Source organism: Aphelocoma coerulescens (genome assembly GCF_041296385.1).
Source record: "Aphelocoma coerulescens isolate FSJ_1873_10779 chromosome Z unlocalized genomic scaffold, UR_Acoe_1.0 ChrZ, whole genome shotgun sequence".
NCBI lineage: Eukaryota > Metazoa > Chordata > Aves > Passeriformes > Corvidae > Aphelocoma > Aphelocoma coerulescens.
Window position 1 is genome coordinate 35026030 of NW_027184085.1, and position 27215 is coordinate 35053244.

General features: G+C 35.6%; 1 protein-coding gene across 2 annotated transcripts in view; it reads left to right on the forward strand.

The window, feature by feature from the left end:
- Positions 1 to 27215, forward strand: part of VPS13A (vacuolar protein sorting 13 homolog A) — a 108233-nt gene that overhangs the window by 17751 nt on the left and 63267 nt on the right. For both annotated transcript variants that reach the window (XM_069002521.1, XM_069002522.1), the window contains exons 15-31: positions 2653 to 2788; positions 3360 to 3454; positions 4245 to 4387; positions 5662 to 5863; positions 5944 to 6058; positions 8802 to 8938; positions 12649 to 12781; positions 13598 to 13715; positions 17408 to 17546; positions 21611 to 21695; positions 23413 to 23585; positions 25037 to 25193; positions 25555 to 25634; positions 25890 to 25949; positions 26028 to 26184; positions 26612 to 26728; positions 26811 to 26914. In XM_069002521.1, the coding sequence (XP_068858622.1) occupies positions 2653 to 2788; positions 3360 to 3454; positions 4245 to 4387; positions 5662 to 5863; positions 5944 to 6058; positions 8802 to 8938; positions 12649 to 12781; positions 13598 to 13715; positions 17408 to 17546; positions 21611 to 21695; positions 23413 to 23585; positions 25037 to 25193; positions 25555 to 25634; positions 25890 to 25949; positions 26028 to 26184; positions 26612 to 26728; positions 26811 to 26914 (2151 nt within the window). The remainder of the gene's footprint in view (positions 1 to 2652; positions 2789 to 3359; positions 3455 to 4244; positions 4388 to 5661; positions 5864 to 5943; positions 6059 to 8801; positions 8939 to 12648; positions 12782 to 13597; positions 13716 to 17407; positions 17547 to 21610; positions 21696 to 23412; positions 23586 to 25036; positions 25194 to 25554; positions 25635 to 25889; positions 25950 to 26027; positions 26185 to 26611; positions 26729 to 26810; positions 26915 to 27215) is intronic.

Consider the following 27215-nt stretch of genomic DNA (forward strand, 5'->3'; position numbering starts at 1 on the left):
TTATCTTGTAGTGTATAGTTTCTCTTGGTTTTATCTTTTTCCTCCAGCTTTTTGCAAGGTGATGGAAATCCTGAAATATTTCCTATCTAGTTTTCATTTTCTTTTCCCCAAGATGATTGTGCTGCTTACGAAAGGTTATGTTATATTGCATTCCTGACTACCTTCAAATCCTGAGTTTTAAGATAGCTTTCTGTAACACTTAGAAGTAGGTTGCAAGAAAATGAATTTTCAGTTGTTTGGGATTTAAGTCTTGCATTTGAAAAATGTTAGAAGTTTTGAAAGATGTGCTAGATGATTATCTGAATGTATTTCAAAGTACTGAAAATCAGGTCACAGTGATTCTAAATTGTGTTCTATCTCCATCTATCTGTCAGGACCCATCTGTGTTATTGTTATCAGGTCATACCTCTGAAAAGGGATTTGAAGGACTTAGAAGAAACAAATCTGCTATTGGTTTGGTAGCCTGACAGTTAGCCTTAAGTCTGCCAGGTATTTTAAGGAGCACCCATTAGATGTGGGCTGAGTAAAGCCAGGCAAATGATCCTGCTGTTTGCAAAGCTTTTCTGTTTCTTAAAAACATACCTAAGAGTTGAATTTCAAGGCTTACTTTTATCTAGACATTGAAATCAAGTTCCTCAGAAATCACGTTTGTGATCACAGTGCTGATTTTCTGGCAACTTTGTAGCCAGAAAATAAAGTTTGGACTTTATATTCCAAACCTCAGACCACTTTTGCTTCTTTACCATGAATGCTTGAAGTACCAAATAGTAGCTTCAGTGAGCTAAGCATCAAGTCTCTGTATCAGCTTGAGAAATGTTACCCTTTCAAGTTAGGGCAGACTTTTGGGTTTTACCTAAGTAAGAACACAGGATGGAGTTATGGAATCATTTAGGTTGGAAAAGACCTGGAAGATGACCAAGTTCAACTGTTTACAGAAAACTGCTAAGTCTACCAGTAAACCGTGTTCCAGAGCACATCTATGTGCCTTTTAAATACCTTCAGGGATGGTGATTCAACCACATTCCTGGGCAACCCTTTTGCTTGGCAACCTTTTCAGTGCAGAAACTTCTAATAGTCAATATAAACCTCCCCTGCCACAACTTGAGCCTCTTTCTGCATGTTCAGTTGCTTGTTACTTGAGAGAAGAGACTGACCTATCTGGCTGCACCCACATTTCAGGTAGTTCTCTCGTTCAGTCAAAATAGTTGACCTTGCTGATTAAGGTTTAAGTCTATGACTGTGTTGATTACTAAACCATTGTAAATGGAGGACAGAGAAAGCTCAAGAGGATTCTTCAGCAAATTTTTGTAGTTCCCATACTGCACAAATTTTTTTCTTCTTCTCTGCAGAAGTGGCTTCTGTCTGCCGTCTTTCTTACCCTGTACTCTGGTACTTCTGCCTCAGACATGTTAAGAGTCTTTAAACATCACCTATTTGCCATGGCAGTTGTCATTCAGCACCAACCCCTCAGTATCCCAGAAACCCGTAATTTCACAGACTTAACATCCTTTTATCTACGACCCATCCATTTTTACTTTGGGCCATTCGCTTTGTGACATCTGCTTGATGACATGGTAACCTTTATAAAGAGGACTTTTGAGGACTTTGTTCAAACTTTTTGAAGCTTTGTGTTGTTAAGCTGACATTCTGTATCATCTCTGAGGTGAATCAATAGTACATATTCAGAAGCCTTTATGTTTTTGTGGTGAGTCCTGCCTTCCTTTGGCCGGCAGGTATATAGATGTGATAAGTCCCTACAGAGTACTGGCTTATAGTCAGCTGTTTTCCCTAATTGTGCTGCAGAGATCTCGGGGTTTTGAATGCTGAGAAGGGATCCCTGTCTCACTTCCACTAGATTATCTTTAAATTTAGGGCTTATCTGCAACTCTTTGTATATTTTTGGATCGTATTAGTCACAAAGAAAGGTAGTTTGTGTGGATCACTGCAGTTCTGAGAACCACTTTGTCTTTTAGATCTCTTGATGTTTGTTTGCTGTCCACATGACAAACTTTCAGTGGTCAGTTTTGGATGTAGTGTACACCTTCTTTGAGGATGGAATCATCACTGGCATCAGCTAGGACATCCCCTAGTTGTGGAAATAACGAGTGTGGGAGAAGGGAAGGCTTCCTTACTATTCTAACTGTATGTATCACATGCAGGAATAGTTAGAGTAAATACTGTATTACGGGAGTAAATAGTACTTTAATTGCTTTGGGTATCCATCTTGTAATGAAAAATATAGGGCTAATGTAAAATTTGTCCTGTGATGGCTATTTAATTGGTTGCATATGTATTTTAAGTCATTTTTTATAAAGCTGTTGTAGTAATGTAAAACACTATATAATGTTGAGGGTTTTTTATGGTGAAAGCTGGAGAGAAAATCTGCTATGTAAGAAATGTTTATTGATGTTTTACATGCGCTGTTGTTTCACAAAGGTGGTTGTTATTATGCAGAATAAAATTGGTCCGATAATGCACTGTGTACTTGAAAAAGTGACTAGAAGGGGAACTAAAAAACAACATTTTGCCTTTTTAATGGTTGTCTAATTATGTTCTGGTGTGTTAGAGCTGCCTTGGGTCTATATTTTTCTTAGGAAAATGAAGAAAGAAGCATGAAGAAAATTACTTACCTGAATATTTTTTAAATTTAAGGCAACTAAGGCTGGATTGAAAATCTACAGACCAGGGGTAAAACAAGATGATGAAAATTCTGGTGGCTGGTTTAGCTGGATATGGAGCTGGTCAGGTGAAAAGAAGGATGAACAAAGCCAAGAAATAAAGGGTTCAAGTATGATAATTTATTCTTTTTGTTACCGGAATCTATTAGAGTCCTTGGTCCCTAGCAGTTGGAACTTTGTTATCAAATTACTGCTGTTTACATGTTCCCTTAGCTTTTTCTTTTGCTGATAAAATTGTTAATTGTATGTAGCAGAGGTTGTACAATTGTACAACTCCTTCCATAGTTTCTTCTGAACTGCCTTCAATACAGTAGAAGTTAATGGAATGTAAAAAATTTTACTTAATTTTAAAATTTGTCTATTTCATGCAATGTATGTTTGATTTATGAGGCACCTAGTAAACGTTATGGAACATACAAAGTAAATCAGAAAGGCTGCTTCTGTTGTTATCAAGCTGGGAAATAGAACAGGTAAGGAAAAAATTGTAAGAGCATTTTAAACATGCTTTAGATTCTCAAGACTTGGCTTTAAACCCCAGGGTATTTTCTTCTACTAATTCAGGACAATGTTGACAGTATCTATTGTATGTTATAAAGCTGCTAAGCACAGGGAAGTGTATAACAGTGTTTTCATTTTTCATATACCTATACTGAGTTTACCTAACCTCTTGAAATGTGACAGGTCTTGAAGAATTGATGACACAGGAAGAGAAGGCTAAACTTTATGCAGCAATTGGATATAGTGAAACAGCTGTGGATCCAACCCTTCCAAAATCAGTAAGTCATAGCTGACTATATGATACCAAACAGTTGGTAGCTATATCTACTAATAAACATCTACAGATGGTAGGAAATCACTTCTAAATTACTTGAAGCTCTCTCTATATTTGAATACTGTTCTGATACTTTTTAATGAAGTTACTGCATGCCAGTTTTCTACATAACAGGGCATCATTAGATGCAGTTTCACTATAGTGGTTATAAAGCTTTCTTTTAGATATTCTGAAATAGTAAAGAAAATTTTGCTTGCTCTAACAACAATAAAATCGTAGATCTAGTGTATTGTGGTTAAACATTGAAGTATATTCATATATTATCTTACAATATTCAGAAGCTTTTTAAGAAAATGCACTAAGGAATCTTAATAAGGGATCAGCAAGTGCACTGGAATCTAAAATATGAGTGATAGTAGATGAGGTAGAATAAAGGATTATATAAAGAAAGAGGTGGTTCAAGGATTGTAATGGGGAAGAGCAACATTTTGAACCATTTGAAAATAGTCTGATAAATCATCTTAATGTGAGATACCAAGGATTATATGATGAACAGCTTTCTAGCTTTGCAAGACACGGTCTTTATCACAAAATGTGGTAAAGATATCAAAGACAATTGTTTGTAAGGATAGTCTAGTCTTTGTAGGCTTTTGCACCAGCTATGATACAAGCTATTCATGCATGAAAACAACAGTTTCAAACTTACTTGTAGCTGTCATCTCTTCATAAACTGTATCAAGATGTATATTAACATATTTTATACTCTTGTGTTGTTGTTTTTCTGGCACATGTAGTATGAAGCCATGAAGTTCTCTGTGAAGTTATTAAGCATGTGTATATCAATAAGAGAAAACAAACAAACTCCTAAGCTGGTAGAATTTGCATTAACTGACTTGAGTACAGTATTTACCCAACGACCAGGTGCACAAGCAATAAGGTGAGCTTTCTCTGTCAAACTGGTTTTGCTCCTCATGAAATGATGATGATGTCTAGTAGGCATTTTAAGACTGTTATGGTATTTAAGTGGTCAGTTCTTGTGCAGTTTGGAGTGGAATTACTCTGCAGCTAACAGATGAATCATGGATACTCTTTCCATGATTGATTTCTCTGCATCTTCAGAGCTTTTTGTGCTAATACAGATACACTCTTCTTTTCAGTTTGTCATTGTTGTGTGCAAACAATCCAGTTACTAACTTCTTACTTGCTTTGAAAAGTGACTGTTACGTTTCCTCTTGAAACTTAATCTGAACAAGGTGATCTCACAACCACTTGTTCACGGGCATTTAACATGACTGAAAAGTTCTTGTGTTCCCAGTTCACTTTCAGATTTATGGAAGAAAGATGTAACTGATGATTTTTCCTTTGGTTTGTGCTCTCACACAGGTGGTGAAAAGCATCTACTGAAATATTTCAATTTTATTTCAAATGTAATGACTTAAAAATTCTGGGAGAAAGTAAACTTCCTGTTTTAAACCTTGTTCCCTCTACTTTGAGACATATAAATATAATCTGTGTATGATACCAAGATACCGTTGATCTTGATTATTTTTATGCATATTTTTTTGTTAAGTTTTGCTTAAGGGTTTTCTGTTGGTACTCCTGTGCATCTAAATAGCCCTGATAATGCTATTGTACTAAGAAAAAAGGAAAAAATACTACATTTTTTACAGTGAATTATTTTTCTTAAGAGTGTTGGGAGATAAAGGTCTTCAACTGAGCTGTTACAGAGGTGTATTGGAAAAAGAAAAAATCCAATTTAAAAATACCTCTTGGAGTAATGAGACTATTTATCTTTGTTTCTTTTATTTCTCTGCACCAGAACCCTTTTCTCTCTGCTGTATGTCTGTTTCCTACTATAAATATACCTTCTAATTCCTGAGGTCATACTAAAGAATTCCCATTTGTATCTCTTACCTGCCCTGACACCTGTCCTCATGAAAACTGTATGGAGGAAATAACGTGGATGTCCTTTCGTATTTAGACAGAGGCAGCTAACAGACACAAAAGATAATGAAATGAAAACAGTTAACACATAATTGTATGTATTAAATCCTTAGAATAAGCTGTTCATATTTAAGGTGGAGTAGAGATGTATTGTACTGGTTAGTGGCGGGGGGTTTTCCCCATCTGATTTTTTTACACTCTTACCATCTAATTGTACTTAGCCAGATGGATATTGCATCTGAGCAATCTGCTTACATTTCTTTACAGGTTTGAAACAAAAATTACCTCGCTTGAAGTTACAGGCGTGTCTCGAGAAAAGTGTACACCCTGTCTCCTGTCTTCTCGAACAGTCTATTCAGATGAGAGTACCTCACTTTTAAGCATCATGTTTGAGACTAATCCTTTGGATGAGAAAGCAGATCAGAGGATTAGAATAGAATCACAACCACTGGAAATAGTGTATGATGCAGTAAGTAAATATTTGAATAAACTATAAATCATCAAAAATCCTGCTTAACAGTAAATTTACCATGGGTGTTTTTTTAACAGATGACAGTAAATAACTTAGTGGATTTCTTCAGACCTCCGAAAGATGTACATTTAGAGCAATTGACATCAGCAACTCTGATGAAACTTGAAGAATTCCGTGAAAAAACATCAACAGGCAAGTGCTGAATGCTCTTCTGATGGCACACTCAGACAAATTTTAGATTCTCGGAGTGTGAAAACTGTATTTTTCCCTATGGAGATGTATGCATCCAAGTCATACCTTTCTAACACACCACCTAAATAAGTTGAATTATTCAATCTCATTGCAATGTGTTTATTCTAGGTATTGAATAATTTTATGTCTGTATCTTTTTAAACTTCACCTCTTTCTACATATTTGTAAGATATACATATCTATGGTTTTGTAAAAACCATAGATAGTCTTTCAGTATTTTTACTCCATACAGAGTTAAAAGAGTGTTACATCTTCTGTTTCGTTCATCTAATATGTAAATGGCGTTAGTTATTTAGTACTCCTCAAATACTGATACTGAGATATTATTGCTCTAAGTTAACCTCTAAATCCTTTTCAGATTTCTTGTTTTTCGGGACATTATGCCTTTGTATAGGTGTTTTTGATTTTCTGACTTCCTTGATGAATACTGATTTTGATTCGGATTGACTCCGTTCAAGTTATATAAAATATATTTATCTGCCTTGCAGCTGCTCAGCTTTACAGCCATTTCACTAGTTTTCATTTCATCCTGTTTATCTCTAGACGTCTTACATTTTAAGACATGAATGCAAGTGTTGAATACTGTGAAGACTAACACTGAGATCTGTGGAATTAACTTGTTCTAGTAAGGATGTCTGAGGCTTTGTAAATCAGAGCTGTGTCCAGCACAGTGTCCTGTTTCTGTGGATGGGAGTGGATGCTGAGGAGAGATTTAATATATAAAGTATTCTTAAAAGAAAAAAAATGAACAATGGATGCTTTCTTAAACCTCTTTTTATTTTATAACCTATTAATAATTAAATTGTAAGTATAAGAAAATCTGAATACTCAAGTGATAAAGAATTTAAAGAAAACTCAAGCAAAATGTTTATTTAATTGATTGCTTTTATCTGGCTAGTATTGGGAGGGAAATCAAGTATCAATGGTATCTTTATTCATTAGTTCTTCTTTGACTGAACTATTTAATTAAGGACTAATATCAGATTAACCAGAGTTATGTGAGTCATCTTGCTTGTCTTTTCTTTCAGAAATTTCTTGAGCAATATTGAGTATATTGATACAACAGTTCATTGTTAATTTCTGAGATTAAATTTTAAATTTGCTTAGATAAAATATGCTTGGTTCTCTGTTTGTTAGCACCAAATACAGTGGTGTTGATCATAATTAGTTTTTTTGTGGAAATATGAAATTGTGCTCTGTGTTTATTACAGTTTAACCATATCATTACTGTAGAAGTATACCCAATACTGTTTGTACCCTCATGAGAATGCTGAATTGCCCACAGTAACCTAAAACTTTGTTCCAGTCACAAATGAAAAATTTGGTGGGAATGTCTAAAAATACGTTTGTATAATATTGCTTGTAAAATCTTGTCTGAGTCTTAGAGAATTGCCAGGGAAAAAAGATTTGATCCGCAGAATATTCTGTTGCAAGGGACTATACTAATCTCAGAGGTAGATAAGAAAAATGGAAATATATAAATGTAATTAGTATGTTCAGACCTGCAGTCCTCAAGAATGAGTTCTTCACACTTTTCTTTGAAGCAGTAGAAGATAGCTGGAAAACATGGGGCAACTGTGAACTGCAAAAGTGAAGGAACCTGCTACACCAGAATAGTTATGATTTTCAGCACTAAAAGACATTACAAAAGTTTGGTTTACCGGAGGTCAATTTATGGACTCCGCTACATTTTCTTCCCAAATAAAAGAAACAAGAAAATATTTCCTTGACCTTTCTACATCACTCAAATTCAGTTAGGCAGTGCAAACTGAAAAAATCTTACTCTTTTTATTATTCCAGGTTGTTTTGTCTTGAAATCCTGAAATGTAGTTGCCATCCAGTTCTTTACTGACTAGTCTAGCTCTCCAGTGGCAGGACAACCTTTGATAATGTAACAGTTTTAATTGTTTTTTTACCAGTGGATGTGCTGAATGTCATGTTGTCATCTCCATAATTCATTATCTCTACTTCTTTGATCATCAGCGTGTTGTACATGGTAAATATTTAATGGATTGTGGCTGCATCATAAGGCAGTTTCCAGACTGATTTGAAGCAATACCATTCATTCCTCTTCAGCTGAGCAAAAAAGCAGAATTTGATCTCAAATCTTATGACTGTCTGATTTTCCCAACTAATTACATGATTTTTAAGCATAATTTTTGTAAGATTATATATCTTATTTTTGTAAGATTATATCTCAAGATGGAGATGCTTGTCAGCAGAGTTAGTGTAAACTTCTGTATCTCAGTATTAACAAACACTAGTAGTTTGACCAGTGCAGTTGGATACTCCCAGTAGGAAAATCTAGAGCAATTAAATTTCTGAATCTATGGAGCATAGTGGGTTAATGCAGTAATTGCAAAGTTGCAGTTCACATTCCAGTTCTTCTCAATTTATCTCTGCTCAGTGGGAAACTTTTTTGAGTTTGTATATGTCATGTTGTTGTTTATACTTGTTAGCAGTGTTAGCTATCATCATTTCATGTAGTTGATGCTTCTTTAAGGACTGCCTATAATGATTGGTTCAGAAAAAATATGAAGATCATATGTACCTTAGTTATCCGGCATACAGAATTTATTTAAAATTAGACCTGATTTTCTTTTTATTGCTTTCTTTTAATCCTATAGGTTTTGTATGAATTACTTTTGTTTGTTTATGTTTACTAATTGTACTATTTTTTCAGGTTTGTTGTATGTTATTGAAACCCAGAAAGTTCTTGACCTCAAAATTAACCTCATGGCTTCATACATCATTGTTCCACAAAAAGGATTCTATGATCATACATCAAATTTACTACTTCTGGATCTTGGTAGTTTTAAAGTATGTATTTGCCTAATGCACTAATTTACCAAAAATGATAATTCAGCTTTTACATGATTTCCAGTTTTGTAATTTGCATTTTATGGTAGTGATTAAGTAAAAGTATCTCTTGCGGTATATATATTAGGTATTTATTTTAAAGTGCTTTCTAGTCAAGGCAGAAGTTACTGAACTCTTCTCAGTGGATTCAATGCAAAAGAATTTCTAGAAAATACTCTTCCCCTAGTATGAAACTACTGTTGATGTTTTGGACTGTTACATGGAAAATGTCTAATAATTTTTTACATTGCCTTACAATATCAAATAGTGAACTTCTTTCTTATGTGATTAAATGGTATTCTTATTTTTCATATTATTATTACTTACCTCTTATGTTTGAGATAATGATATATCTTTTAGACTTTTACCTTGCATGAAGTATGTAAAATTATAATTTATCACTACAAAATCATAGAAGAGGCTTTCCCCATATTATTAGCGATCTTCTTACGCATTGATGAACTTGTGTTCTTCAGGATAAATGATCTTACATGTGTACAGGCAATTTAATTTTTTTTAGTTGTACTCTGTATAAGATTGATTCTGGCACTTTCTGTTTAAATTGCTGTCTGTTTTTTTAGTAAGAATTTGTTTCAAATGTTAAAATCTTGCTAAAGAGAATTAAGTTTTCTATGTAGTTTCCACAAAATTACTTTCTGAACGTGTGATTTCAGTTAGAATCATAGAATGATTTGCCTTGGGAGAGACCTTTAAAGGTCATTGAATCTAACTTCCCTGCAATGAGTAGAGACATCTTCACCTAGATCAGGTTCCTCAGCCACCTGTCCATCCTGACCTTGAATGTTTCCAAGGATGGACATCCATCCCTTCTCTGGGCAATTCGTGCCAGTGTCTTGCCACTCATTGTAAGAAAATTCCTTATATCTAGTCTATATCTACTCTTAGTTTTAAAATGTTACCCCTTGAAATGTCAGAACAGGTCCTGGTAAAATGTCTGTTCCCATCTTTTTTTTTTGGCCCACTTTAAGTGCTGAAAGGCTGCTGAAAAGTCTCCCCAGAGCCTTCTCTTCTTCCGGCTGAACAACACCAACTCTTTCCGCCTTTTTCTCAGAGGAGATGTGTTTTGTCCCTCTGATCGCTTTTCTGGCCCTTCTCTGGACCTATTCCCAGAGGTTGCCGTACTCCAGGTGAGGTGCGGAGTAGAGGGGCAGAATCCCCTCCCTTGCCCTGATGGTCATGCTGCTTTGGATGCAGCCCAGAACATGTTTGGCTTCTTGGGCTTCAAGTGCACATTGTGGGGTCACATCCAGCTTTTCATCCCCCAGCACCCCCAGGCCCTACTCCATAGAGCAACTCTCAATCTGCTTGTTAGCAGCTTATATTGATCACAGAACTACTGAATCACTCAGATTGGAAAAGACCTTGAGGATACCTGAGTCCAGCCATTAACCCAGCACTGCTAAGTCCACCACTAAACTATGTCCGTAAGTGCCATGTCTACATGGCTTTTTAATTCCTCCAGGGATGATGACTCAACCACGTCCCTGGGCAGGCTGTTCCAGTGCTTGGCAACTCTTTCAATGAAGAGACGTTTCCTAATATCCGTTCTAAACCACCCCTGGTGCAACCTGAGGCTGTTTCTGCATGTTCAGTTTCTTGGGGGAAGAGACAAACTCCCCACCTACATCCTCAAGAGTTACAGACTCCTTTCAGGTAGTTTTAAATAAGGGCCCCTCTCTGCCTCCTTTTCTCCAGACTAAAGAACTCCAGCTCCCTTGAGGCTGCTACTCATAGGACTTGGGCTCCAGATGCCTCCCCAGCTCTGTTGCCCTTCTCTGGACGTGTTCCAGTACCCCCATGTCTTTGTTGCTGTGAGGAGCCCCAAATTAAGTATAGTATTCAAGGTCCAGCCTCACCAGTACCAAGTGCAGGGCGACAATCCCTTCCCCAGTTCTGCTGGCCACACTATTTCTGATACAGGCCAGGATGCCACTGGTCTTTTTGGCCAGCTGGGCACACGCTGGCTCATGTTCAGACAGCTGTTGATCATTTCAACCTGCTGACCTCCTCATGGAGCTATGTCACTAAGCAGAGGAATTCTCTACCTGGGCACACCTCCCTCAGGTCTTCTCACTGCTGCTGTCTGGTGTTGGAATAAGAGTCAGGCACATCCTGCAGCCTGGCACCTGGGAGGCAGCATGTTCCCACCAGAGCTCTGTGTGATCAGCTGCATCATTCATGGTGGTGCCATGCTTTGGTAATAGGGGCTGCCCCAATCCAAGTGCAGGACCTTGCAATAGGTCACGTTTAAAAAGAATGTATTGGATTGCTCCAGAAAGTAGAATTAGTGAAGAAGATTGCTCTGTAGATACTAAAAATTATGTGGTGTGGTTGTAAATCCAAGCTCTTTCAGTGGCAAATAATTTCACTAGCTCTTCTGAGTGTTGATCATTTGTAGGCAGTTTGTGGAGCTGGTACTTTGTAGTTGTTTGTGTGCTTGAGACAGCCTTCTGGATCAAATCCTAGATCTAATAGCCCGCCTCCTTTTCCACCCATACAAGATTACTCTTTGAAGAATTACATAGAAGAAATACATTTCAAAATCATACTTCAGTGTGTCTGTGAAATCTTTTTCCTGAAATGGATGAGTAATTTTTGTAGTGAATATGACTTCTGGATTGGTTCCTCTGATTCAATAGAAATTAGAAATACCATAAGAGAAAATTCAGTTACCTCTCAGGATATGTTTATTAATTCTGTATTCACTTTGAGTGACATATGCTTAAGTGAGAGGTAGGTCGTTTGTTGAATGACTATGCTTCACACAAAACAGTCTTTTTCCTTCAGTTGCGTACTGGAGAAGATCAAGCCCTGGGAGGAAAAATGACATAAGAAATTAAAACTGTGTCTCAGTGTAGATAAATGGGATTATTAATTTAGTCATTCTGAATTTGAATCTCCAAGTTCTTTTTAACATAAAAGTTAAAATGGACTTAGAGTCCAGCAGTACTGAAAAATAAATGCTATGTCTTAGATGCTAGTTTTTAAACTTATTTTAGTTCTCTTGAATATTACCTGGGTGTGACAAAATCAAATACGAATCCAAAGTTATTAGACATATTAGGATGACAACATACACATTTCATCAGAGATGAACATCAGGAGGGGCACATATAAATGTGAAATATTACAGAAGTATGGGTGTCCCAAAGTTGAATCAAAGGAATATTGACTGATATTAAAGGAAAGACATTGATGATGAACAGTCCAAATAATCTTTTCCTCTCTAATATGTTACAACTGAATTCAACAGGATTCAGAAATAAATTTCATGTGTCTGAGTTGACTAATGCAGTAATATTTTATAGATAAAAATTCTGAATTATTCTACTGATTACAAAGGGCTAGAGAGTTTATACTTTGGAGTATAAGCCACTTAATAAAGAAAATTATTCTGTACAAAGTATACAGTATATTTTAATTCACTTTTTGTTTCTTTCTTTGAGGAAGAAATGGTGTTAATACTCTGTTTTTTGTTTTGGTGCAGGCTAGGAATTTTAGATATTTGCTGTGCTCTGACAGTTGTAAGACTCTGTGACCTTATAGTGAGGACTTAATCATTTGTTGTGGTAGGAACAAGTATTTGTAGAATTAGTGCTTTGAATATTTTAAAAATTGATTTATTCTTTTTTTTTTGGTCCTGTTTCAAGATGACAAGCAAAAGTCGTTCTGATTTATCAGAACTCAAAGTAGGACAAAGCACTATTGAAGATATAATGTCAAGAGCTTATGACAGTTTTGATGTCCAGCTCAGCAGTATGCAGTTACTGTATAGCAAACATGGTAAGTATTCATTAAAGTAATCTTTCTTTATATGACTAAATATAATGTGGGGGTTGTTGTGCCTCATATTTTTGGCTGAAGGCAGGGGAGAATCTCTTGGAACGTACTTCTTCAAATGTACATGTTCTAAATTCTGTACTATGAACATGTTATGAGTTTCCAAAACGTACCTTTAGGACTTCAATTCCAATCTTAGCAAATTTATAATAAAATCCCTTTTATTGAAGGTGTCTCATTTGATTTGTTGCAAAATAAATGTAAGACGGTAAGTATTTTGTTTATGGTATTTTCCTTCAGTGCCTTTGCTTTTCTCCAGATTTTAAGCAGAATCCACAAATAGTTGTAGGTTTGATGATTTTTTGAGGGTAAAGAAAGGATGGGAATCAATTTACTTCAAGAATTGAAGTCAATTTATTTCAATAAGGTATCAAAGGAAACTTTAGTATTTTGGGAACTAGCAACACAGAGTCAGTCATAATCAGAGAAGTCATAAGCATTTAATTCTTAATCCTTTGGTTCCAGGGGAGAATCCAAAGCCTTAACTCCCAGTACCATGCATGTTAAAAATTGGGTCCTTAGAAGTCTACCCCATGGATGGGTTAGCTGTGTAGATGAGAATGGGAGAAATTATTAATTAGTCTTGTATGTCTGAAGTTCAGATCATGTGTAATATACATCTATTGATAAAGCTATAAAAGAGATCGTGGCACCTGAATTTTTAGCCATATATGCTAATATCACATACTTGAATTCTGTAATGTGTACTGAGAAGGAATATCTTTCAGTGTTTAAAGTAGGTTTTCTCTGCTCTTCTAGATGAGAACTGGCAAGAAGCTCGGAAGCTAAAAAATTCATCTCAGTGTATCTTGCAGCCCTTGGATGTAAAACTGGAATTTAGCAGGGCTATGGTTGTTACAGATGCAAGAATGCCCAAGTACGTATTTTTCCCAATTTTGAAATTTTATGCTAAATGACTTTTTTGAGGGGGAAAAGAGAAAAAAAATAAGAATCATACCTGTGCTCTTTTGCATTGGTTATGTGTAAATCTTGGAAGTAAAATACATTTATCTGGAAAAATAGAAAATAAGTAAGTTTTTAGATATTGAAAAGGTGATAGAATGTTATAGTAGTATGTTTTAATACATTTAAAAATTTTTATTAAAAATATTACTGCCTCTTCTAATTCAGTCTTACTAGTAACTGCATTTCAGTTCTCACTGAAAATACCAAGGAACTAAAAATCTGAACTTAAAATCTCTTTTATAAATATCAACAAATATTTTGAGAAGTAATGTGGTATCATACTCCCTCTCTTTTGACTTGGCTTATTGCCCTAATTAGTTTACCTGCTGTGAATCACTTCTCCAGGAAACAGCCCATAATGCCTTGAAGTTTGCCCTTAGGCTTATTTAGCAAAATCTTGTTAGTTATGGAAATTGTACCAATCGGAACAAAATAATAAGTGCTGTTAATAATGGTCAGTGATTGCGTGGTGTAATACTGCCACCTTCTGGAAACCTGGGAGGCCGGAATCTGAATTTTGGTGGCTTACAAAAGATGTTACGTTTTCCCTCCTTACTTTTTCTCTGTTCGGTGAAGAAGGTCAAATAAGGGGAATACAATTCACAGAAATCTTTTTATGTTAGAAAGTGAAATTTCATTTCTGTGGTCATAGAATGACATAATTCTAATGTAGATTTGTAATTGACATCTCTTGAAGTTATGCAAGTATAAACTGGATTACGGAATGTCTGAATGTCTTCTCTTAATGAGAACACCTGTTGCAGTATTGCAATACTACCTGTCTAATTGTCTTGGCTACAAGGTGTGCTTTGGCAGTTAATGTGTCCAAACTGATTCTCAAAAATTTCTCCCTAATTTTTCTCTGTATCACATTGAGTATAAATGTAAAAGTTAACTCTATCTTTTGTTTCAGCAAGAATCCCCTGAACTGTAAATTTTAGGAAGTATAGTTGAATAGGGTATTATGCTTACATCAGTTACATATAAATAAAAATGTATTTTTAGTATACATGTATCCTTTTAAATTTCAATTTTTTTAAGTATACTGTCATGTAAACCCAGAATGGTATTTTTCTAGAGTTTTTTTTTTAATTAGTATTTTGAACTGTCTGCATAGAACAGCATAGTTCTGTTGAGAAAAATGAGTGGAAAGATGTTAGTTTTACAGCAAAACCTAGTACTAGAATTTTTGTTTAGTGTAGTAGGTTTTTACGAATTAGTTTCTTAGTTTGGAAAGCCCCTGTTTTACATTTAGTCATCTGAAAAGCAGGTGGTTGGGTGTCTCTGTTTTTTTCATTCTTTGATTGTTTGTCTTCCAGTGACCATCGAATTCATTTGAATTCCTTGCAATTTTGTTGTTCAAAACAGTAATGAATTTACTAGGCTTTATCCTAGCTTTGTTTAGAAAGGCATATTTCTATATTGCTTGAGGAGAATACCAATTTAGGTAATTTTGTTAATCACTACTGTACCAAGGCACTTTCATTGTTTATCTGTCTTTTCATCTACTCGTATTTCCTAATCCTTAAAATGGCCTTTCATTCTGATTGGATATGTATATCTGCATTTCTTTCATTTCTAGTAACAGGATGCTTGCTCCTTACGGTTTCTGTCACTTCACATTTAGAAGCACTGATATGATTCTGTAACTTTATAGCCTGTATAAGGTTTTATATTTTTTTAATGTTTGTTTTATCATGTCATATGGTTCCTCCATTTTCTGGAGGAAGTGTCTGTCATATGGTTTTTGAAGGTGTGTGAAGAAAGTATTAGGATAGCAATGTTAAGAGCATCTGTATAATAGCATTCATTATAAACACAATAAAAATTCCAGTGTGAAGGAATGTACCTATTAGCAGCTTTTGATGGTGGCATTCTTTTAACATTTCTTTCTCTGTAAATACAACCAGACTGAACTTGAAGGAAGTTTCTGCACACATTTCCTCATCAATTGAAGTACTTAGCTTCTCCTTGCCTCAGTCTCTACAGATGAGGATCTCTTAGATCTCTACAGATCTGGAGGTTTTCCACACCTTAAAAGCTTTTGTTTTAAGGAGGAGTGTAGAGAGCTGAGATTATTTGCAGTTGTCTGCTTTGTATCTGCTGAGTGTTTTCCTTCTAACTGTATGGGCTGTCTGTTGTACAAACACTCATCAAAAATGTGTGATTAAACATTATACACAAATTTTTGTAGAGAGGTTTAAGTGAAATGAAAGTGAGAATTGCTATTGTATGCTCCTCCAACAACTGAGGAGCACAGCAGAGAGATCCCTTCAAACCTGGTGGCTGCACATCTACGTTAACCCTCTCCATAATAATAAAACAAAAAAAAAAGAAAAAAAAAATGAGGAGTCTAAATCTCTCCCGGATAGAACTGGAATAAGAATAAGATTAGTAGTTGAGATTTAATCCTGTAAATTTAAGAATGTGAAGAAATTAATGAACTGATGAAAACTGCTTAGTGTCACAGTTTAACATGTACTATTTTGTGCTTGCTTAAGTGTCAGAAGTTGTTTTTTCAGATACTCTTATAGTATCAAGGTTAGCTGAGATGGATTGAAAATATGGAGCTTTTTGGTTCTCATATCATCTTCAGTCTTATATTTTATGTCCCTTTGAAGACTGAGAAGTGAGTTAAGGGCATCAAAAATGGAAGGAAGTAACTTGTCTTGTTCCTTACACACTACGTGTTAAGCATCTGGTGCTGCCTTTTGGTTCAACAGTTACCTGTTGAACAGACCTCTTTATCTGTTCTAACTAGAAGTTGTAATAAAAGCACAATAACGTTCTTTGAGCCAATTTTCTGCTTACTTCTGTTACACTCGCTTTTATGAGAAACTGAGTTGTGTTTTAGGTCTTTAAAATCTCAATGTCTATGTTTGATGTGATTCTACTTCTTTTTTGGCCAAAGCCTATTCAAATACACTTAAAATGTGTTTTACTGTTGTCATTTTTAATAATGGTTATTTTATTTTTTTATATCCTGTATTGCTATACTGTTTATTTATTTGTTAAATATCCAGACTACTGCTAGAGTCCACTTGGCTGTACATGACTTCTAGGAAGTATTTTGTATATGTTTTTGAGCTTTGAGCCCTAAACATTTCATATGCAAAACCCCCTCCACCTTCTCTTCTGTAAGATACTGTGTAAAAGCTCAGTTATGTGATTTATTGAGAGTAATTAAATTAAATACATGAACTAGAGGGAGCAATTTCTGATTGTAAGGAAAATACGCCTTATGCAGCCTAACGAGAAGTGGTTATTAGTACTGTTTGTAGTCCTGCTCCACAAGACTTTGTAGCAAATGGAAATATAAATTATTAATGAATATTATAATATAAATTGTAAGTTAATGAGTGGGTATTTTCTGATTAAGTAACTTTTCTGTGTGCAACAGAAAGGCTTGCATGTATATACACACACACATATATATACATATATGTATATATACACACTACATGTAATGATTAGATGAATAATTTTCTGACCAGGAAGACGTACGTGTTTTTCAGAAGAAAATTAATGTGAAGTTTGATTGAAAATATTTAAGATTGATTGTTTTAACTGTGGAATTTTTGACTTTGTTTTTTTAAAAAACAGGTTCAAACTGTCTGGACAGTTGCCTTTACTTTCTATCCAAATATCAGACCAGAAGCTGACAAGTATTTTGGAGCTAATTGATAGCATTCCTAAGCCAGAAAGTGCACCTGCTACCAGTTCTCCTCCAAAAATAACCGAGGTAAGGTTTTTAAAAGAGATTTCATCAAAAATGATCAGAAAAATACCTTCTTGATATTAGCATTCCAGTTTTGAAAGGTGCACAAAGAAAGTGGAGAACAAGCATTGGCTTAGTGCCTCTTGAAAAAGTTAGCTCTTTCTCTAAAGCTGTAGAAAATTTTCTTGCTATTTAGTTTACTGTGAACTTTAGCCAATAATTATGAAATAGTTGTCCAGTGCTTGGACTTAAAATAGAACCCCTCCGAGTTTTACTACTATGGGAATTAATTTGTAGTTAATAATTATCTTGACTAACAAACATACTCAGTTTTGTTGAAGATTAGTTTAGTTGTACCTTCATATTTACACATGTATCATAGTGCTGCAGAATTTGTGTTCAGCTGTTTCATGTAGTGAAGAAAACATTAAATGCTGTAATTTTTGAAGTTCAAGTATTATGTGATGTTAGATGAAAGTTTCAAAAGCCAAACAAAAAGTATTCACTATCTGTTTTGTAAACAATGCCTGCCTGGCAAAAGTAGCAGGTTTTTTTCATCAGACCTCAGTGCTTTTCCCTTTTCAAGTTCATTACACAATGTAGCTCGGGGGTGGAAGTTCTTCCGCACTCAAAACAATTAAGAGTTTGGAAGGTGGTTCTTGCTTTTTCCCCACCCCCTTTCCTTAGTGAAAATGGTTTGGGTCACTGTTTTATACCTTCTTCAGAACAGAAGTTTGCCCCCTTCTTATTATTCCTGAAAAATGTATTTCACCTTTTGAGCTGTTCTTAACAAAATTAGGAAATGAACTCACAGTTGCTAATTTTTGACATGACTAGTCTGTGTGATCTGGCTATGTTTTATATATGTGTAAAGCAGTTCTATCATTAGAATAGGACTCATCTTAAAAGTTAAAGACAGAATTTGGCTCTCAATTTTTCTGTCATTTGTAAATACTTCTAACAATGTGTTACTTAACTCATGCACTTGGTTCTAAAGAACTAGTGGTCATCTTTGTATTTGGGATTTTTTTAGATTATTTGATAATAATCTTTCCATCTTTGTACAAATTATTCTGCCCTGTTCTGGAAGGCTGTTACTACAGTTTGGTACTTTCTGTGGGTTCTATTAGCATACTATTTACTAACAGTAAATGCAACAATTAGACATGTATACCTGTTGAAAGTATATATAGAGTGAAGACTGTTTCACTTCAATGTGTGGTTCTTGCCATCTCTTTAGTGGTGCTCTTAAAATTTTAGCTAATTCTGACCTGCTCTTTCACTCTTCATATACTAGTAGTATACCCAACCAAAAGCTGCCTTAATCTCTGTTGTTTTGTCCAACTAATCACAGACTAACTTTTTTTGAGGGTAGGTATTGGGACTTCACTTTTACATAAATAGAATCTACATGTATAAGATGATTGCCCTGTGCTTTCTAACACTGACTATGCTTGAATTTAATTATAGAATTCAACTATTACATCTGAACTATTTTAAGTGACCTTGAAGTAGTTAGTATTATCTGTACATTAGTTGTGATATACGCTAGATGAGATGAGGGAAGACTGTGGACCAAGTATGAATATATTTGCATTATATGTGAATCCATATCAAAACTTAAGCTTAAACCCATCTGCTCAAGCTTCCATCTACTTCAGACCTTGACAGACTTTAATTGCTGGTTAATTTGAGTGGATTTTGTGCTTTGGTGGTGGCTGGTATATTGCCATACTTTCATCCTTACAGCTGTAATTCTTCTGAACTTTGTTAGCATCACATCACTTCTGAACTGAAAAGGATGTGACATCCTTTTTCAGAGTGCTGTTTTCTTCTTTACATTTTGAGTTAGTGGTGGAAGTGTTCTTGAGCTGTGAAAACAGAAGACATTTTGGAACAGATCCTTCTACATTTTTGCGCTCAGTGTTTTAGTTCAAGAACACAGTCCACTTCGATGTGGAAGTCTATTTTTCATGATTTAGTACTATGAAGTCAAATTCACAGTTTTTTCTCCGTGTTTTCTTAGAATGTGGAAGTATTACAGATGACACACTTTCACAGTTACAAGACTCTTGAATACTTTGTCTATTTATTACTCATAGGCATGAATATACTTGGTAAAGTCAGATAAGGTAGGCTGGAGACCAAGAGAGATGTTAAGAGTGAGATGAAAAATGTAGCCTTGGGAACAATATTAAAGATGAGTGTCTCTTGTTGCCATAATGTCTAGATTTGATACTGTGATTTTGTGAATAATTGTCTGAGCCTGAGCTTTGAAAGGTGCAGTAATAAGGGAGAGGAGAAGGTGTGGTGGTGCAGAGAAAGAACTGCTGTCAACCGCGCAGTCCAGAACCAAAGACACTCAAGAAGAAGGGGCACACAGTGTACAGTTCTCTTACTTTAGCACTCTGTGCAAGGCACATGTTTAATACATGTGCATGTCGAACTTGCAGGTGAGAATTCTTTACAAACTCAGATTGCTGAGATTGCTTTCTGAGACTTGATGGTAGATAAACCATTTGGATACCTTTACTAAGAGAATTTAATTCTAACATGTATGAAACCACGTGGAGTGGAGGATTCCTGTTCTATAGTGCACTCTAGTGGCATTTCACGTATTTTCAGTTACTACTCTGGGCCGTGCATAACTGCATTTCACAGCTGAAGACTCAGAATCATAGATTATCCTGACCTGGAAAGGACCCACAAAGATCATCATCAAAATCCAACTCCTGGACAGGACTATCCCCAGGAGTCACACCATGTGACTGAGAACATTGTCCAAATGCTTCTTGACTCTGTCAGACTGGTTCTGTGACTCCTGGGGAACCTGTTCCAGTGCTCAACCGCCTTCTTGGGATAGGACCCTTTCCCAGTGTAAACCTCCCTGACACCCCTTCATGCTGTTCCCTTGAGTCCTGCACTGGTTACCAGAGAGAAGAGATCAGTGTCTGCCCCTCTGCTTCTTCTTGTGAGAAAGATGAAGACTATTGTGAGGTCTCCCCTCAGTGTACTGGTTGATTTTTTTCCCCGTATGTGTGAAGCGGTGCAGTTCAATAAGGCGAAGTACCAGGTCCCACACTTGGTTCACAACAGCTCCAAGCAGTGCTACAGGCTGGGGACAGAGCGGCTGGAAAGCTGTCCAGCAGGAAAGGAGCTGGTGGTGCTGTATGACAGGCAGCTGAACATAAGCCAGCATGTGCTCAGGTGGCCAAGAAGGCCAATGGCATCCTGGCCTGTATCAGCAATAGTGTGACCAGTAGGACCAAGGCAGTGATTGTCCCCCTGTCCTCAGCACTGCTAGAGCCCCACCTCGAATCCTGTGCTCAGTTTTGGGCTCCTCACTCCAAGAAAGACTGCGGTGTTGGTCTTTTCTCCCAAGTAAAAAGTGACAGGACAAGAGTAAATGGCCTCAGATTGCTCCAGAGGAGGTTTAGATGGGATATTAGGAAAATTTTTTCACCAAAATGATTGTCAAACATTGGAGCGGGTTGCCCAGTGGATGAGTCACCATCCCTGCAGCTGTTTAAAAGACTTGTAGATGTGGCTTTTAAGTTTTATCACTAAGCTATGTTCCTGGCAGTGCTAGGTTTACAGTTGGACTTGGTGATCTGAAGGGTCTTGTCTAACATAAATGTTTCTATGATTCTACTGTCTCCTCTAATTTTTTGTGTAGCTCTTTTTTCTTTCTTCCCCACCTGGCACTTGTGTTATTTTTGTAAAGAACTGTTGATCTTTGTTCTCTGAAGTTGCTGTATTGTAGTCCTTTGAGGGACTAGGTTTTGTCTTTTATGTTTTTTCATATAACATGCCATTTCTGACCATCTTTTGGTCCGTGAAGTTGAGTGTTTGAACCTCTTCACTGTGTTTCCTAGTGTGTTCTCACTAGCTAGATGCAAGTGCAATAGCTGCTGCTTCTACTTATTTTAGGCCTCTTTTCTCCCTGTGCTTATAATTTTAGTAATGTGTTAAACTTTATTGATTTGTGCTAAGTTTCCCTAAGTTGTAAAACTTTGATGCAGCGTATATGCATGCAAGAGCATGACCAATAAACACAAGAAAAAATTTTATGGTATCTCCTGTTTCAGGCAGCGCTGTCTCCTGTGCTTTCAGCACCACATTTATCTCAAGGCGTGTATCCAGTTTTGGATCTTCATTCATTTGCTGAGTCAGGTAATATAATCTATTTTAAAATCTTGCTTAAGAAGCAGGTCAAGTCAAGAAGTTTTTTAGTTCTTTAAATTAATTTACTATTCTTGCTGTAAGGAAGGATATGGGGCTTTGTTGCAAGTTCTTGAGGGCTGAGTAGTGTTATATTCTGTTTATCTTATAATTGATACTGTATAAACTACTTGAGTATTTTCTCATAGCAATAAAATTCTGCATGCTTGTTTTTGTCATTCCCCTCCTGAAGGGTATAGCAGTAAAATTTTGTTTGGTATGGTGGCCTTATTTTTGTCAGAGCATATGCTATTGCAAAGTTCTATTCAAGACATCTGAAGTAGTATGACATTTTTAGCTTTAGCATGTACTTAGTCCCCTGATGATGGTTTTAGTTATTTTCTTATGGTGAAGGATTTCTCTCCTACTTAGGTGGATTTATTTATCTGGTACTGAAGGTACCAAAATTACGACTGTTAGAAACTGCTGTTTCTATAAACAAACATCTTGCCTTCTACTGGATAAAGCAGAAGACTGGCTGTGGGAGAACCAGTTGTGTTCAATACTGCCTTCCTATTCAAAACAGCTTAGCTAGATCCTAACATTTCATCTAGTTATTACATTAGAAAAATAATCCAATGTATCAGTGTTATTTCAGCATCAGTCATGTTTGTGATGCCAAAACACTCAACTGGAGAAACAGAGAGCTAAACTACTACTCCTTTCTTTAGTTAATGATATATGTGGTTAGAAAACACTAGCAAAATTACCAGCATAGTAATTTTTATGTCTACTTTATAGCTTTAACATCAGTGTGTATGCAGCATGCGTAGAAATATGTACTTGTACATCTTCATCTGTTTTTATATGAGTTCCTTTAAGTGTCCAAAGGTAGAGTGGAAATGTCTTTCAGTTCTTAAAAATTAGGCTTAAATGAGAATGCATGTTGGAAACAAGTAATTCGAGAAAGTAACAGTTAGATTTAGAAGTGAATCAAGTCTGATTTTTAATCTATACTTTACATACAGCCATGCAGTCCTTTTAAGTGATTTATGTTAATTCTCTATCTTCACCCTCCAAAAACTCAGAGCTGCTTTTAAGCTTTAGAAAATACTTCATGTAATTTGTTGAGTTTTTTTAGAAGGATATTTCTTCCACAGTTACTTTATACTTCAGTGTTTTTGGTTTTTAGGTAAAGGAGAAGACCTTCGCAAGACAGTGCAATCTATTTATCTTGGTTATATTTCTGCAGTAATGTCAAGTAGATTAAAAGCTTGATAGTTCCTAGGAGCCTCTCTGAAATGGGAGATCTACAGGTGGGAGAAATCCCAAGTAATGTGCTTGATACTGAGGCAAAGGCTCCTGTACTGTCAAGAGCAGTCTGACCAGCAGACAAGTTAAGCTGTTAGGTCACACCAGAGGCAAGACAACGCATCGTTTGTGTGCTGTCTTTTGCAAGGCCACAAGTGAAAGAATGCTGACAAAGGAATTAGCTAATGAGAACTGAAGTTTATGATGATGTGATGGAGGCAGCTGTAGGTGTGGTGTAAAGTTGTGAAGGCAGGAGTTGAGATGGTTATGGAAACAGATTTTATTGTTTGTTAGCTGTCAACTAGATACTTGTATGTTTAAGCTTTTATAGATGTAAAAACTCTAGGTCACAGTACTGTAAAATAAACTGTAAACTGTGTAAACTGCATATGTAATGTTGTTGTGAACTAATCCTTAGAATCAGAAGAAGAATTTTATGATGCACTAAGCAGTCCCGTGGAAGATGTGCCATTTTTTGAAGCCTCATCTGATTCTCTCAAGCGAGCTGGCAGTACAAGGCGAAAAACCCTACGTAAACAAGAATCTTTGAAAAATATGACAGAATTCCAGCTAAGGTTTGAAGTAGCTGAGGTAAAATTACTTTTTAAATTTCCCTGAAGTGCATCAGGGAAATTTTTTTTCCTTGTTTGTTGGGTTAATAAATCCATGTCTGCAGAGATATTAATTCCCCATTTTTTTCCTAAAACTATTATGCAGAGCTTTTGCCAAGTCGTAGTTGTGCTTCTGTATCCTTGTCATCACTGAAATGCTTTGATTTATCCACTTGATTTCCCAATTCACTTTGTCACTGAATTTTCTTTACCTATGGCTCAGAAATCACATTACATATTTGTTTTAGCTAAATATGTGCTTGTGACTTGATACTGCTGTGGTTAGTGGGAAAACTTCGTTAATGTTTTATCTTGTACAAAGCACCGTATTTTTCCCCTCTAGTTTTTCCCAGTTGCTGTTGTCCATACACATGAATCTGTAACATCTTTGTTATGAAGAGTTTTCTGTGTTCTTGCTGTTTCAGGCTTCGGGGGGAAAAAAGAGTATTTTATCCAAATGCAAGAACACTTTCTAACTGTATCAGTTCTTCTTGTAAAAGAGGTGACCTCTTAACACTTAACACTCCCGCTACTCACTGTTTTTTACTTTTAATTTATTTAAAAAAATAAATCGTACAAATTCAGTTAACTTTATAAATTCTGTTTTAGGGTAGGGCTTACAGAATGTCTTCAACACATCACAGCTAGCTTGTAGCATACTATATACTACACCTTTACTACAGATAAAACTGAAATGTACTGTTTGTGTGATGACAAGACCTTATTTAAGAACTACCAGTCTAAAAGGAAGATGCTGTGTTTTACATTATTCTCTAATAGCAACTAACTTTAAATCTTTAAGAAAAAAAAAGTGGGAATCTATTAGAAATCACCCCTGTCATCCTCATAGTTTAAAATTACTTACTGGATTTTGTTTTGATTTTCCTGATTTGTAGACAGCATTACATGGAAAGGAAGAATACATAAATCCGTTTGGTTGTCAGTCAGATACAACAGCTCAGCTAGGTCTTTATTTAACAACAGTATTGTCATACATGGGTGGAAATGTAGTAAATCCTCTTGCCTGACATTCAGCTTGGGAATCTAACTCTTAGCAGGAGAGTTCAGAGAAATTCCAGTGAAAGTAGTAAACACTTTGTGCTGACTGAAAATCTAGTTTTGACTGTGTTGAACATTGCTGAGTGCTGTACAGAATTGTTTTTAAAAATAATTTAGTTTGTTACTGTTACTTTGGTATTACATGAATGTTTGAAGTTTTTGTTACAGTAACAGCAACCAGTACTGCTTGTTGAATTGTTTATTTTTTTCCCAGGCATTGGCTGTATAAAGTTAAGTGATCAATACACAAATAGACATTAACCAATAAAATATAAGTAAATATGTTATATCCTGTATAAAAACTAAGAGGTTTTTATACCTCTTATAGTTCCTTACTGGTTTTGGATGTGTGTTTTGGTTCTTTTTTTTTAGGTCTTAATTAAGTTATGCCGTCTCACTGGTAATACTGAGATGCCTGTGCTCCAGCTTGATATTTTGGGCTTAGGCACTGAACTTAAATTAAGAACATTCGACATGACTGGAAATGCTTTCCTTCGTGAAGTTGGTCTTCTGTGCCCAGAGTATATGGGTAAGTATTTATAACTTGGTCAAGGAATTATTCACAAATAACACTGTGAATTTGTCTTCAAAAACTCTGTAGGGCTTTTGTCAGATAAGGAAGATTTGCTTCCTAAGTTAAATCCAGGGCTGAGGGGAAGTAAATCAGGAACTCGTCCTCTTGTTAGTGTTTTGGTAAATATGTTCGGGTGCTGATGATTGTAGAGAGACATTTAACTATTTTATGTCCGCAAAAGAGGTTTTGTGATTAAACAGGAATAACAGCTAGTAGCCTAGTTTGCAGTTTATAGTTAAGAAAGTTTTAATTTTTTTTCTTTAAAAAAAAGTAAATTTCTATATTCTCTTTTTCTTTTTCCTTTTTTTTTTTTTAGATGATAATGACAAGCCAGTTTACATAATTACTACATTGGATAACGTAGAAGATGATCTTCTTACTCTGGAGTATACAAAGGTTAGGAAAGAGTAGACTTAGCTTTTGAATTGTAAGCCTGTCACAAACATCACATTAATGTGGAGCAGATGTTGAAGGTTTTTTCCTTACTTAGTGATGTTTTTAACATCTTGAGTGTCATGTGCAAAGTCTGTCTGCTCCTTCAACAGAATAACTTTTACATCTTAAATTGTAGTGGTTTTGAAAATAAGTTTTCTCTAACGGAATTTGCAAACTTCTGATTTGTTTGTTTTATGTGCACTTTTGATGAAACAGACTGATATTAAGGGACCAGAACTGAAAACTGTCTGTCAGAATGTCTTACAGAAAATAAAGGTATGATATCTTTTTTTGACATAATTTTCTCAGTGTGGGAGGAGAGGCATACTGAATAAATAAAGATTTTTCTTTTAGGTGAACTTCTCTTCTCTAGATGTTCATTTGCATACTGAAGCTCTGCTGAATGCTATGAACTATCTGAATAATCTTCTACCCAAACAAGAAACTAAAGTTGCCGAAGAACCAGTCCATGAAAAAACAGAGGAGAAGAAGGATGTTCTTAAAAAATTAAGTAAGTTTCTTTATTATTGTTTCCTTTTTTCATTCCTCTCTCTTCACTTAAGTAAGGAGGAGAACAAACGTATTTTCTATTTTTGTAAACATGTTAATGATGTTTGATATGAGAAATTTTGCTTAGGGTTACATATACTTAAAAGGTTGTATCCTTAACTATGTGCAGTTTTCTGACACATAGGTCAAGGCATACCTTTGCTGTGTATTGGAGGCACTGAGTCAATGTAAATAGAAAACCCATAAATTGTTGTCAGGTTTTTTTGGTTTTTTCCTGGTATGAATTAAGACTTTTGATGGCCTTACAGTTATTGCGTTATACTTGAGGAGCATGAACTTCTTGCTTGCTGTGCACTTACAAGGGATACCAAAATACTACATGTCCTCATTGAAGAATGGTAACTTTCGTTATTCTTTATTTCCCATAGCATCAAAAAAATCGAAGTGTGACGATGTTGTTGACCTCATTATCTGTGCGGATTTATCATGTTTGCGTATTTTTATCAGAGAGAAAAACCGTAGAATAGCTGAAATTCACATTGAAGGTAGGAAGAAAACTTTAATCACAAAGACACAAAACTTTGTAACCGTAATAGTGTATAGATTTTCTGTGTCTCATTTTTTGAGGTCTGGATAGCCAAGTGATCGTGAAGAAAGCAGCAACCAATGTGACTGCAAAACTGAAGAACATCATTATTGTGGATTCTGATGAGACAGCATTGTATAAAAAGGTGGGCATATGCATGTATCGTTGATTTTTTTTTTGAATGGATGATAAATTAAACTTACTTTGTAGACTCTACTCTCTACTGTGATTTTTTTCAGTCATGTTTTATGTATTTGTTGGGAGTAGCATTGTCTGTATGACAGATTGATTTTGCTCCCACAACCAGTAATTATTAGGCTGATATTAATTTGTGCAACTGTGATATTCAGCTGCTCATTGTGCCTCTTACTCTGTTGACTTTAGCAAAGAGAATTATTCAAGCTGAGATGTCAACTGAATATTTTCAGCTATTTCAATGGATTTTT